Source organism: Anas acuta, chromosome 8 (assembly GCF_963932015.1).
Source record: "Anas acuta chromosome 8, bAnaAcu1.1, whole genome shotgun sequence".
In the NCBI taxonomy this organism is placed as follows: Eukaryota; Metazoa; Chordata; class Aves; order Anseriformes; family Anatidae; genus Anas; species Anas acuta.
The window spans coordinates 7052501-7066845 of NC_088986.1; the positions used below are offsets into that span (position 1 = coordinate 7052501).

The following is a 14345-nucleotide window of genomic DNA, read 5'->3' on the forward strand; positions in this document are numbered from 1 at the left end:
TGCATTATTCCTGGAGGATTATCACAGTGGTGCTGATTTCTTTTGTAATGAAACTCCACTGTCTGAGCAGAGCCGAGCTTCGCTAGAAGATCCATGAAAATCCACTGCAATAGATTGAGGGTGTTTGGGACTCTGTGAGCAGAGTTTAAGTCAAATGGTGAGTGGGCTCAGCATATCATCATTTTTATTATTTGGTATATAAGTGAGAATGTTATTGCTACAACTTGTTCCAGCTCTTTGCAGTCTGTTATAATAGACTCAAACATTTCCTTTGACAAAAGTGATATTTAAATAATGTTAAATTATTACATTGATAAGTTTTTAATGCATGAAATGGAGATAATCTGGTCCTCTATTGTGAATATATTTTTAAAGTCCAATGAATCATTGATAAAACTTGGAACCAATAAGTGTTAGTTGGTACACCTATTTTAAACAGATGACTTTTCTACCAAGCAAGAGAAGAGCTGTTTCCAATGGCAGTTACAGGACTGAGTTCCTTTTCTAAACATAGTTTCTGCCCAATGGTCAAAGCATAGACCACGGAGAGATCTGTAGCTCTGCAGATTTCCTTACAACATTCAATAAACTGTTGTACTTTGGTCTTCTCATTTCTAAGCGAAGGCCTGAGATTTAATGTTGGACTTGCATAAAAGTCAAAGAAAAGCAGAAAGCAGGCCTCAGCTGGATTTCAGTAGGAATTGGCCACTTTCATTATAACAAGATGGCTAAGAGAATTCAATTCAAAATGTTGGGAACAATTCATATTTGTCAAGTTCTAAGAGGTCTGTGAATAGAGACACTTTATACATGCTTAAATTTATTTAGTTATTTATTCTTAATCTTTTGCTTGTCACACTTGAAACTATTAATACATCAACCAAGCACAATCACACACCAAATGAACGAATTAAACTAATGCATTTTGCTTAGCTGCAACCACACCAACCCACTGACTTATCACTTATGAAAACTACAGTACTGTCAAAAATTATTACTATTTAATATGCTAGTGTTGCTAGGATTGAACCTCTTTTCTTTACTTGAGGAGGATTTATACTTGGTGCTTTTAATTCTGCCGATTTAAGGAGTTAAATGCCTCATACATTCCAGGTAAAGGAAACAAAATAAGAAACAAACATCCTTTCAGAGGTTCATTTTTAGAAGTCAATAACACCATGTTTTCAAAAGGCTAACACTGCGAAAATCCAATTCCTTGAACAGTGATATCCAGGAAGAAGAGGTAGCATAAAAAGCTTGTCAGTGTTTGAACCATTGGTTGGAAGCAGTGTTGCTAGCACAACTGCTTCAGCTGTGCCAAGGAATTATATAGTGCTGGAAACATACCCAGGCACTCTTCTGTTTGCCATCCAAATCATTGTACAGTGCTGTGAAGTAAATGGCATCCCACCATAGACCAGAAACGTGCCAAGTATTTGGCTGATACCCTTTGTGAATGCAAAGCAGTTCCCAAGATGTATCTGTGAATATCTGTAGGCAAAATGCGATTTGGATGAATCAAATTGATTTTTTGTTTATACTGTTGCTTATTATTCCATTTTTACATTTTTTTTCTTACCTTAAAAATCTGTTTAGCACTTTTTGTATCTCTTTTATAGCCAAATAAATAAATAAATTAATAAAAAGCTATTTGTTATCAGACTTAGAATAAGCAGTACTGTTATTCTGTCTTCTATGGCAATTACCTAGTTACTGAAAATATCAGAAACCTAGCAGGCACTTCACTTCAATGCAGAAGCAAATGGAGCAGGACAATGTTAGCACTTTGATTACTTTTCAGCCCCTACAATGTGAGGAACTTTGAGGAAAGGAAATACAGGAAGAGTGAGTTGGGGTTGTTCAGCATCGAGAGGAGAAGGCTCTGGGGAGACCTTACAGAGGCCATCCCGTACTTAAGGAAAGGTGGGGACAGACTCTTTTTAGCAGGATGTAATGATAGGACAAGGGGTAACAGTTTTAAACTAAAAGAGGGTAGCTTTAAGTTTGATACAAGAAAGAGATTCTTTACTCAGAGGATGGTGAGGTACTGGATGTACTGCCCAGAGAAGCTGTGGAAGCCCCATCTCTGGAGGTGTTCAAGGCCAGGCTGGAAGGGGCTTTGGGCAACCTGGGCTGCTGGGAGGTGTCCCTGCCTATGGTGGTGGGGAACTGGGTGATCTTTAAGGTCCCTTCCTACCCAGGCCACTGTATGAGTCTAAGGCAGGTTAACTCTGTTTAGTGGTTTGTTTTTTTTTTCTTCAGTTGTTTTCAGTCTACATCCGTGTCAAGTACTTGTAGCTAAATTTTGCAAAGTCAACATGAGGGTATCAAAAGGAAGAGTAAGCAGTATCACTGAATACCATAACCAGAGTGCAGAGTATGTGATGGTCCTCAGAGAACTGATGGACCAGTGGATGCAGATGCTTTCCCACATTTTCAGGTACTAGAGGGATTCTCATCCTTTTTCCTCGAGACTCCTTCTCTTGTACACTTTAATCCTCCTCTCCTTTGGCTAGAGAGCCTCCCTCTAGCTTTGGAAAGATTTGAGAATCCAAATGAATCTATGAATAACATACTATTAGTCTTAATAGCTCTTGTTTTGGTGAAAGAATATTTAATTTTTGGTCCCTGAGACATTTGGGAACGTACAATGAGTTATGACTTGTTCCCGGGTGTGTGTTTTATACGTCAATTCACCCAGGTGTACTTATTAATAAACTCACTTAAGCAATTCATATGCATAAGTTTTAACCACTGAGTAATTAGTGAAAGCATTGCCAAGAAACTGGAAATTTGGGAAATGTGTCATTATTTGCATATCAGTATAAAGCAATTACTAAATTAAAGAGTGCACGTTGTGACAAACATGAAGCTCCTTTACTGTTGCTTTGTCAGCGCACATTAACATCAACTTGATGTGAAAGCCTGGCTTTCTCTGCGTGAACTAAAAATCCTAAGGCAGAAGTACACAATGAATCACCCAGAGTTTGGAGGCTAGCACGCTGAATTGCCTTGGGGTTCAGAGTGAGGGAAGAAAAATCTGATGTAAAAGACCATTGAGAAAACGTATCAGTGGAAAGTAATTAACTCAAGATCCACAATTAGCCTCATGGTCCATACTTAACTGTGTTCCAGGTCTTTCAGCGTTTATTTAATTCTGTTACCCTGTGTTTCAAATAGCTGCAAATGGCTTGGCAGATTTTTCATCCTTTTTAATATTTACAGTTTTTGTCTAAGAAGAAGAATGAGCTCTGTAAGTGATCGTGGGTATTTATTTCAATCTCTCACGTATATCTCTCTCTTATTAGAGTCTGTTGTTCAAGTAAATATTATTTCCCTTTTGTTTCCTTTAACCATATTTGTGGTTTGAACCAAAGTGAAGTACTACAGTATCTGTCCTTCTGCTTTAGTTCCTAACTTGCCTAACTAGGCTTAATGAAATGGGAAACAATCAAAACCAGGGATCGCTTTCTCATTCATTTGGCTGGCAAATGAGAGTGATAAACTTCACAGTAATTCGACTAATGATTAACCGTAGCAGAAATTGGCATGTGTGTGCAACCAGCGTACCAGGGCTGGGTGTTCTCAGAGGACCAGACATAATTTTTTCTCAAGCTTGTGCAGAAACTCTCAATAGCGTTTTGTGAAGTTTGCTTTGTCCTGGTTGTTGCTGTGGATTCAGCATCCCTCATCTGGTGTCTCTCCTGAAAGACAAAACTGTCCTGTTCAGCGTGCCGTGGGTTCTTCGCCAGCCACGTCTGCGCTCCCACCCCCGTGCTGTGTGTCCACAATCGATCCCAGAGCATCTTTACTGTGCTGCTGCCTTCAGCACATCTCCTGCAGATCACCCAGCATTGAGCCTATGTGGTGTGGAATAAGGAATAAGAGTTGTATTTTTAATGTACAGCCCTTGGAATAAACTGCAGAATATGCTGGGAAAATTAAGCCTAGCAGTCTCTTAATACTCGTCTAAGGAATTTGTTAAATCTTTTGAATTTAATTTGGGACTCTGTTTTCAGTTCAGATCTTGTTTAACTTTTGGGCTCAGTGTTTTAACCCTGCAGCATTCCTTTGTGATTTTAGTCTTCACTGGAGTTCAAATACACACCATGGGAATATCGCTGAAATCCTTGGAATGGGTTTCCTGCAACCTGTGTTGACAGGTTTAAATTACGTACTCTGACACTGTTCTTGTGGCTGGATTAGAAACTTTTTTTTAAAGTTAAACCTGCGATAAGTAATTGTCACAGCGCGCTGGTACAATGCTAATTTGAAGTGACATGTCCAAACTGGCCTCAGTAACATGAAGAAACCTAACAGGTGTGAGGGGTGGATCTTCCCATGGGCCCTGCTGAACTTCTAACAGGGGAAAAATAGTAGAAAAAGTGAAATGAACCTTGAATAAAGCTGTCAGCAGTAATTATCTCAACAACACTTTGTGAGGAGTTAAAACAAGCATTGCTGATTTATAACCTGAACACACTCCACCCTCGAGATTTTTTTCATCCAGTTAGTGTTTAAAATGAAACGTTGACTACCTGTCAAGATTTTTTTTTGCATAATGAAAATGAAGTTATTTTCCAGAGGAAGTTAATTTCAAGGGCTGTCAAATTTTTAAACACTTCTGTTCATTTTAATATTTGTACAATAGTTTTGTAAAACAAACAAACCTAGAGCAAACTTGACTGTTTTTCCCAGCTAAAGCTATTTGATGTCAAAAGATGAAGTGGCTAACCTAGAATTACACCCACTTCTTATTGTTGTTCGAGGAGGGATAAGGGTTTACCTGGTAGAAAGCTTTTGTTAGTTGATTTTTTTAATTATGTACTAAACTTGAATAGCAATGTCTTGGTGACCAGTATAGGCCGGTCTGCGCTCTTCAGTTCTGTATGGTAAATCTCCGAGCCTTGTAATTAATCTCAAAGTACAAACAGGCCTCATTTCTGCAGATTTCAAAAACAATTAAAAAAAAAAACACAATCACATTTGATAGACTTTCTTAATTGTAATGTGGCTTCATTTTAAAGGGGAATACTTGCTCGTTGGTGGGAGAACACTTGTTTTATGTACACAGTGCATTTCAGCTTGTACAGAAGTGATTTTACTGTTTGTTGTTACTAACGAAAGCATACTTATAACTCTGAGAAAACCAGTTCATAGAAAACCTTTAATTCCTTAAAGTCTTAAATGTGGTTGTGCATGAATTCTTAAATCATATATCAATTTTGACTTTATGCACTGAGAACAGGATAGTTTATTTAATGTGTACTTAAGCAGTGCTAAGTGGTAGGTTGGGAAGTGCTGAGCACCTGTTTGTTCCCAAGGCATTTCGTGAGAGTTTGTTTGAGCACAGGCTGCCCACGCGTTGGTAATAATGCTTAGAGAGCTAGACCCGTGGCAAGAGCATATGAAGGAGCTGTTGTGTCGGAGCGTCGTTTATCTTGAAACGATCAGATCCTGAGTATCCTTAGAAAAAGCATGAGTTGTTGTGAGTCTGCCACCTCCTTCCTGGACGGTTTGGCTTCACCTCTGTATTTGGATCTCCAACAAGGGTTGGACCATGGAGCTGTCTAATGTTCTCTGGAGAAACCCAAGAAGCTGCCAAGGAGTTGCTACACTCCTATTTCCCCTGCCTTCAATACTCATATTCAGGGGCTGTGCTGGCTGTATTTAGAAACCATTATTTTCTTAAACTGTTTATGTAGTGGAAAAACTGCCAGCTCTTAGATTTCAAGCATCAATGCACCACTTCCACTGCCATCATTTTCTTGACTTTCCTCCCTTCACTCTTCACGTTGATTTTCCAACATGCCACATTAAATACTGTCTCCCTTTCACCACACAAATACTTCTTTCTTTAGGTTTTGCTTGTACATCAAATTATTACTTTCTATAATCTCAGAGAAGATAGATTGCAAAAGAGAAATGACAAATGGAAAAGCTAGTGAACTGCGAGCAACAACCTCAACCGTGGAGCAGCCTGACCAGTCTTGCTCCAATGGTGAGCAAAAAGAAGAATAACGTATTTTCCAAGCATATCAAATAGATTGCTTTATAATTTGTTCCTATGTCTTTCCAGGGAGTTAAGTTAGGTTGAAGAGGTCTGCAATTCCCTGAGTCACTGAGCTTAAAGACCTCAGGGCTAAGGCATAGGTCTCTGCCTTCATGTAGCCCTGTATTTTATTCTGATTTTCCTTTCTGCACAGTTAGTGTGGTAGTCTTTTTGAACAGGGAAATTAATTTATCTGATGAGAGAGAATTTATCAAGAGAGAGAGATGGCATCTTTTTTGGCTGGGAGAAATGAATTTGTTTGAATTCTTCTGAGATCTGCCAATCAAGATTATCAATGATGAACATGCCTTGCAGACATCTAAACAGAAGTCTGTCTGTCTAGACCAAGAAGCCAGAGAATTTCTCACTTATTACAGTTTTACCTGCCCTGGCTGAAAGGACGGTGAATGAACTGAAACTGGATGTGTGGAAAGGCTTCTTTACAAGAGCCATGCTATTCAGCCAAGAAAATCTAGCAGAGTAATGTTCCTTCTCAAGCTTTTTGTTCATATAGTTGTCTTCCAAAATGACCAGGCTTTTTCCCTAGCTTTAAGAAAACATGGATGAAAATCTAGTGTCACTGACATTTATCATACTCAGGGAATTATCTTACACTAATAAAAAAAAAAAAAAGAAAACAGACAGATATAGTAGGCTTAATATGAGAACTGAATTGCTTGACAAAGCTTCTTCCTCACCCCTCTATCCTTACCCCTTCTCTTACCTGATGAGGGGGGGGAAAGCATTATAGTAATTACTCCAACAAGAAGAATCAAATTATATGGAAGTGAAATATTCACAGTAAAGATTCCTGCCAGTCGTTGAGAGTTTTGCTGTGGGCATCTGCTCTAGGTTATTTTGAATGACTGAGCATGGTGTGTTATGAAATGTACTTGTTCATGTTTGTTTCTTTATACATTAGCTATGTATCAGTGAGTAAACCAGTAGATGAAAAAAAATAAGCATCTCACATTATGAGCACAGTGAAAGTGCTGTCACATGAAGTATTCGAATCAGGGTTAGGTTTCAGTCTACAGGCAGCAGTGCATTCATTTCTGATTAAGAATTTCTTGTGTGATGTATATATTATAAATTTCCACATATGTCCTACAGCCTGATATACAGCTTCTAAAATGAGCTCTTGTTCAGCTGATGACCTCTTGATTTATAAATATTCCTTTGGGGATATCATTTCTGCATTTGTTTGTTTCTAGCACAAAAACACAGCTAGCTATTACTGACAAGCTAGTTACGGCCAAAGCACCAAATAGTGGCCACAAATGTCTTTTAGGTTGCTGAGCTGGTATATAATTATCAAGGGTGATTAGAGGTTTGCAGCTGTGATAGAATTCCCCCTGTTAAAACAGTTTTATTTCAAAGATCCTGACTGTTCAAGCTTAGCACAAGCTTCTTCTATTCTTAATTAAAAATATATAAAAATATATTGCAATGGCCAGAATGCATTTAATAATACTCTGACCATTGCTGCATGCTGCTGCTGTTTCCAGAGCAAAAGAAATGCCTCTGGGTTTCAAGATGTTTGTATAATCTCTATCAAAATTTTCTTTCACAGAGTGAATAACAATATTTTGGCATATTTTTCTGGAGATAATCTTTCACTTATTAAGCAACGTGTTGGTTGTATAATGGTGACAGCAAAGGCATACAATATTCTCCATTGGATACTGAGATAACAGCTCTACTGCATCCAGTGACTTGTTGGTTATCCAGCTAGGGCTCTGTAGTACAATGCATGCTAAAAGATTTAGCTGTAGAACACACAGATAATATGTGGGCTTGATTTTCCTCTTGCTCAACAAGGGGAAAACAGGCATTTCCAGTTTTCACTAGAATTAGTATCAGTACCGAGAACATTAGGTGAAATTCTGGAATCGAGTGGATGTGGTGCTCTGAAGGTATTGCCTTACAGGAAGGCAGATGGCTGGCTGGGGTGCCTCATCGTCCTGGGCTAATTAGGAAAGTTACCACAAACAGAAGTTAGAGATGGTAGACTGGAAGATTTGGGATTAGGTAATCTCAGTGTTCTTTAACTCCTTGAGATTACAAAAAATGAAAGGCATAATTATGTGCTTCGTATGCTAAAACCAAACAAAAAAAAACACATTTCAATATAAGCAAGTTTTGATTCTACCTATTCCCATCATAGAGTTGGAAAGGATGCATTAGAGAGGATGCACCTTCTTGGCAATCACACATGGAGTGACACCTTTGGGAAGGTTTCTTTCTGTGGCTTCTTCCATCCGGCTGTGCTAGCGAGTGCAGCTGGTAAGCTGCAACTCTGATTTCACCAGGCCATTTCAGGATGCTAGAACTGAATGGCAGCTTTTTAAGACTTTAATTCCTTTTGTCTAATATACTACAAGCTGACCTTAAGTAGGCCTGAGAATTAGTCTTTTCTTTTTTCTGCACGATTTATGAAGGAGAGTCAAGTATTGGAAAACATGCTTTTTTTGTACACCAGAATTTTGTTTGCTTTCCTTATCTCTGAGTATTAAAGGCCAAAAACATGGATTATTTTCCTTCACCTCAGGAGGAAACCATGCTTTCTTGGAAAATTCCCCCATTTAGTTCTCTGTTGAATCAGATCCTAGACAGCCAGAAATAATTCTGCATTTGAAGTATTGCTAGCTGAATGATTTGACTGATTCATAGCAGTCAAATAATACAGAAATAACATTTCTTGTTATGACTTCTACATTTATATTAAAATCCAGCAGAACTCAAAAAATCAAAAAAAAAGCTCACTGCTCTTGTAGCAGTCACTCTTGTGACTGCTCTTGTAGCAATCAAATACTTAACAAAGAGGACAAAATAAATCAATGTTCCTACTTGACTTAAACATTATCACTTATGGTTGCTTGTTTTCAGTGGTTCTTCCTAAAAGAACCTGCTAAAGATCCTGGACTCTTGTCAGAGATTTCGCTGGTCTTTGCCCATGTTGCCCCTCTGGAGGTGACATGCTTTACAATGATAAGCACCAAGAAGACAATTACAGGGCTAATAGATATGTCTGTAAACACTGTGCTTCGGGGGCTTGCCTGTTTTCCTACCATAATTTATTTTTTTAAGCAAGTCCTGCTTTCATCCAGGCAGCTGACAAGAAGAGCCATTCTCAGGGCTTTATTCAGATTACCGGATTGCTAGAGAGACGTGTAAGTGTATTTACGTGGGAGTAAACAGGGTTTCCAAAATGACTGTAATAGCTGAGGTCGAGGAAGAAGATCCAGTTCTTTACAGAACAGTTTAAGCTGGCCACTTTGGATCTCTATGTACTTTTTGCAAGGTATTAGAAAGCTCCTAGAGCTTGCCTTCTTCCTTTCTTCATTAGATACGGTTGCAATTAAAGCTTTTTTGAAGTGCTGTTTTTCTTGATCACTGTACGGCTGGGTTTGAGGAGGAGCACATTTGTCAAATCCAATTACTACTTTCCTCATTCAGTAACGGAGCTTATAATTTTTGTATCAGCAGTTCTCTGGTTTTTATGAGCTAAAAGTCATCAGCTTACTTTCAAGCTGAGCAGATTCAGTATGTGAGAACGTAGCAAAGCCACCAAAGATTAACGAGTAGAAGCGGGTGCCTGGCAGCTGCAGTTCTCTGCCGGTGTCATTGCTTCATGTTCGTGCTACTATTTATCTTTCTCAGACCTTAAATGTCTTTGTTAAATATCCCCGGAGTGGTACAAGGATCTGAGTTTGCTCCTTCCTTTGTAATTTCAAAAATCTGCGAGAGTGGGAATTAAGTCGTACCAGCAAGCTCTTTTAGAAGATTGCAAGCTTGTAAGATTATGGACTTGCAATTTTTCTAATTTTTTCTGAGCTTGTGAAGGCAGCACTCTGGATTTGCGTGCTGTGAGTGATTTCTCTTCCTGATGCAGCTGCAGACATATTTGTATCATGAAATATTTGATAAAAAAATGGTCTTTTGGTTGTTTGAGAGCATATTTCTAGAATGAAAATTTTTCTACATAAAAACGATGCTTTCTAACAGGAGGAATAACCTATTGTTTAAAGCACCCAGACTTCAAACTCTCTGGACTTGGCATATACTCCCAGGTCTGGAAAGTTCTTGGCAAAGAGTCCTCTGTGTTCAAATCAGAAAAGATGTCACTTGACTTTATCCCCCCGTTACTGATGCTGGCAATTAAAATACAAATCACCTTACACTGAACATTTACAAATAAATGTAGTGTCTTAGTGTTAGAAAGCATGAATTTTAACATTTGGTAGCAGTCTTTCTTTGAGTACTTAAAATATTATTTCAGGTATCCTTGTGTGCACGTTAGTCCAGGTTGTGCCATTACCTGTTTGTGTACCAGCAGCACACTAATATCTGTGCTGTCTTCTGAAAGGATTATCCTATTGCAAATATCTCTGAAATGTTTTTGAGGCTTCAATCTTATTTCCTCCTCATTTAGAAACTAAAGGAGGCCAAAAGGGTGATTTTCTAAACTTTCAGCAAGTATGAGCGCTGTATACCCAGTGCTGGACAAGAGATCTTGCTTTTCGCTCAGATTCTTTCTCCACCTCACGGACCTGTCAAATGGGAGATCTTTGCAGCAGGGCTTTGCGTGTGCGTGTATCCGGTGCTTAGAAAAATGGAACAACTGTATTTATTTCTGCTTTAATGTCTTATTTATTCCATAATCTGTATCTACTAGTCCGAAGAGTCCTGTATATGTATCTTCCATTGTCTATTCTTGTGCGCACAAAAGCCATCTGGTTCAAGCTACCATGCTCGTACAGAGGTGGTTTTCACGTGGAAAAAGAAAACACTCTGAAAAACTTTATCACGTTTTGAGTTTTATCACAAAACGGCTTCATGGGTTGAGAATACTGGAGATCAGGTACTGAGGCAACAAACCAGCATTTTCTGTTTTGGAATTGGTAGAAGATCATGTCCACCCTCCTGGGAAGATGAATGCGACACAGCAGTTCTTACATCTAACGTACTGCAACCTTGTCTGGGAGTAAGCAGATGCAGTATTTAGAAAGAAAAATCACTCCAAGAGCAGCCTGATGCCTAAACATTTCTAGCCCCTGAGACACTTCAGCAGATGCTCCCAAGTGGCCTGCACTCAAATATTTGAGGTTTGCTATCTGTGGCACTGGACTGAGCTGCCTGAAAAGTAATCTTTTGCTTAATATTGATGTTTTTATAATTTCCAAAATAAAGATTAAACTTTCTGGTGCAAGAGTCTCTCTTGAGAGAGGGCTGTCTCCTTTATCTCGGAATAAAGATAACTCAGTTCTGGAGAAATGTTCCTGCTGGTAGATTACTTTAGAAATGAAAGGCAGAGCTTCTCTTTTCCCTAGCCTTTGCTTTGCATAAACTTCTCAAAGTCAAAGGAGAGGGCCATTTCTCACACAAATGTTCACAAAAAAAACCAACAACAACATTCCAGCAACTGTCTGGGGAGTAGGATGAAATGTGCTCTGATGTTGAACCCCTTCTGCTGTTAGCTCATTTTTGAGAGACGCTTTGACACTATAATATAGGGTTGCAAATTAGAATTGCAACACCCTGCTATTGGGCCAAGTGATGAAGCAGCACAATAACTGCTTGCTTGATCTTACCACTCTTCCTTTAATGTGCATGTAAAAGATACCAGGAGCCTTTCCAGGCATCTGTCAGGCTATTTGATGCTGTTAGGGATCTGCAGGCTGTGTGTGGTTAGTGTGCGTGCGTGTGTTTTACCAGGATTTCAGACAGTGTGGGAACCGTAGGGCAAAGTTTCAAGTTTTATAACAGTCAGGTTTTGTTTATTATTTACGACTTATAAAAATGCTAATTAAACTGGGGGATTATCGCAGCAAATACAGTTCTTAGGCTCTTGTCACAGGAGTTTCATAGGTAATTGGACTTGACCTGTATGTCATCTTCAATATTTCATTTGCTCCCGAGTATTATTACTCACTTCCTTTAAGATGATAGCTAGGCTTTTTATGCAGCTAAACTTCTGTTTAACCTCGCTATGAGAATGTGACAGTAGGCTAGTTCAGACAGGTTAACATTCATTTGGTAACCAGCCTGCTTAATCAGCCCGCTTCAACCTGCTGCAAATTAAATCTTTGTGAGTTCTAGCAGACAAGTGATAAAGTCATTCTGAATTATGTATAAAAAATAAATGGGGTATCTTCGGTGCTCATGGCAGTAAATGAAATTTAAGGCTTATGATTTATTCTTGGGTTTTTGCTAAGGATGATTGAAATTTAATTTACCTTAAGGTTTTTACAGTCTAATTAGGAGGGTGCTGTAGTCCTGAGCCACTCTAAGTGGCTCATTCTGTCCCCCCTCAGTAGTAATAGTTTTTGGACGATCTAGAGGATCTTCTCCTGTCCTCTGGGTGTTTCTTCTGAAGGACCCATTAGCTAGAAACAGTATTTTGAACACTCAGCCCAAACTGCCTACAAGTCACTAAGAACTGTACAGAATCGAATATTTTGTCAGGTTCAGATTCTGCAAATAATTGGATTTGTTCCCAAAATGAATGAACTGTATTCATTTAAGAGCTATCAGTGCTGTAAATTTACCCCGCGTGCTATCAAGATTGGGCTTAGCAGCTTCTGAAGATTCGTTCTGGCCATCAGGCTCGCTTGGAGAAAGGACGGATAGGCTTTCCAGGAGAGGGCAGCAGGCTGTGTACATGCTTAGGCTGCGTAAAGAGACGTGTGGAGGGTGCTCTAAAGGACAAGAGTAGCACAGGTGGTTCTGTTGGTAGAGAAGTAGGCGATTCTTACTTGTAGTCCCATTAAGTACAGTTTTAAATGCAGTGTACAGTCAGGTCTTCAAACCTGATTGTGTGCTTGCAGGCATCCGATCAGTTTGTCTTTGAAATGATGCTAGCTTTTTTCTATTTGGTGTCTCCTTGATTTTAAAAAGTTTAGATTTAGGCATACAGCAGTAGGTAAAAATACTGTTTCTGTTGGTACTGAATACTGAACGTTTATTGTGTCTGTGCTCACTGTAATTTCACCAATGCTGGGTTTGTGTGTGCCCTTATTTATATGAGATATATAGCATGAGCCTCTGACCTTATTTATGATCAAGATGAAGATGAAATGCATTTTGAATAGCCATTGTGACAGTCTCTTACAACTTCTGACAAAAAATTGTTAGTTCCTCAAGGCATAACACTTTTTTTTTATATTTAGGCTAGGGAAGGAAGATATTAATATAGTCTTAATATGGAAACAAAACAAATAACTCTGATTATATGGCTAGTAAAAATTACAAATTTAAACAGCAATTTGAAAAGTTAGCCTAAACAAAACAGAGTCAAATCAATACATCTTTTTATTCAACTTTGAAAGATTCTGTTCTTGTCCAGCTTAAAACAAGAGAAATTACTTGTAATGGTTCAGAGTTCAGTTCTGATTTAGGAAAAAATAACAGTTGAAGATGGTTTTGAGTTTGAAGTTTATTTTGTTTTGAGTCTTTGTGCATACATACCTTTAAAACTATTCCACTATAATATGTAAAAGTATCTACGGTCATCTTTTTTTTTTTTTTTTTTTTTCCTGAAAGCATCTTTATCTGCAGGTCATACAGCTGTTCCTGAAGACTGTATATAGCTAATTTAAGAACAGCAACAAAATCCTCCAAATCCTAAAATTTGATATAGCAGCTTCATCTTCGGGTGAAAATAAGTCTTAGCACATTGCACCTAACAGAAGATACTGTTATATATCTGCAGTCACTGTGCAATAATAGCTGTAGTTTCTTTGAATATTTTTATGTAAGGAATCATTTTAGTTTTCCAGTCTTCATACTTAATATTTGTATAATTAATTTGCACTTCTGCAATGATGTTATTAGTATGAATCTCAAAGCAACCTTAAATAAATGAATAAAGAAGAAAAAAGATCTCTCAATTGAGACTATGGCTTTAAAAAGTGATCATTGCTTTTTTTGTAGATGACTCTAGCTGTATCGGGACTGACTTTTCCTTGCCATCGACTTACAGTTGGAAGAAGATCTTCACCTGTACAAACGAGGGAACAGTCAGAGGAGGTAAGAACATCTTCATTTAACAAGATATACTCTAGAAAGAAGCAGGGAAAGCTCATTTTGCCATGATTGCTGTTCTTTCTATTGTCGAATACATCAGCAGAATTGCATGTTAATGAAAGAATCTGTTCAAAATTCCTGTAACACATAACTGTGACGAAGTAAGGAACTGGGAAATCAAATCATTGAAGAAAAAGAGTAAGAACAAAGTAAGCAAGCTGCAGTAAGTGTTGGAAAATATTCCAAATTAAACAGAAGGTTGAAA

General features: G+C 38.3%; 1 protein-coding gene across 1 annotated transcript in view; it reads left to right on the plus strand.

The window, feature by feature from the left end:
• Positions 1-14345, plus strand: part of FAF1 (Fas associated factor 1) — a 159308-nt gene that overhangs the window by 85602 nt on the left and 59361 nt on the right. Inside the window, exon 9 of the mRNA XM_068690190.1 lies at positions 13988-14083. Coding sequence (XP_068546291.1) covers positions 13988-14083 — 96 coding nt within the window. The remainder of the gene's footprint in view (positions 1-13987; positions 14084-14345) is intronic.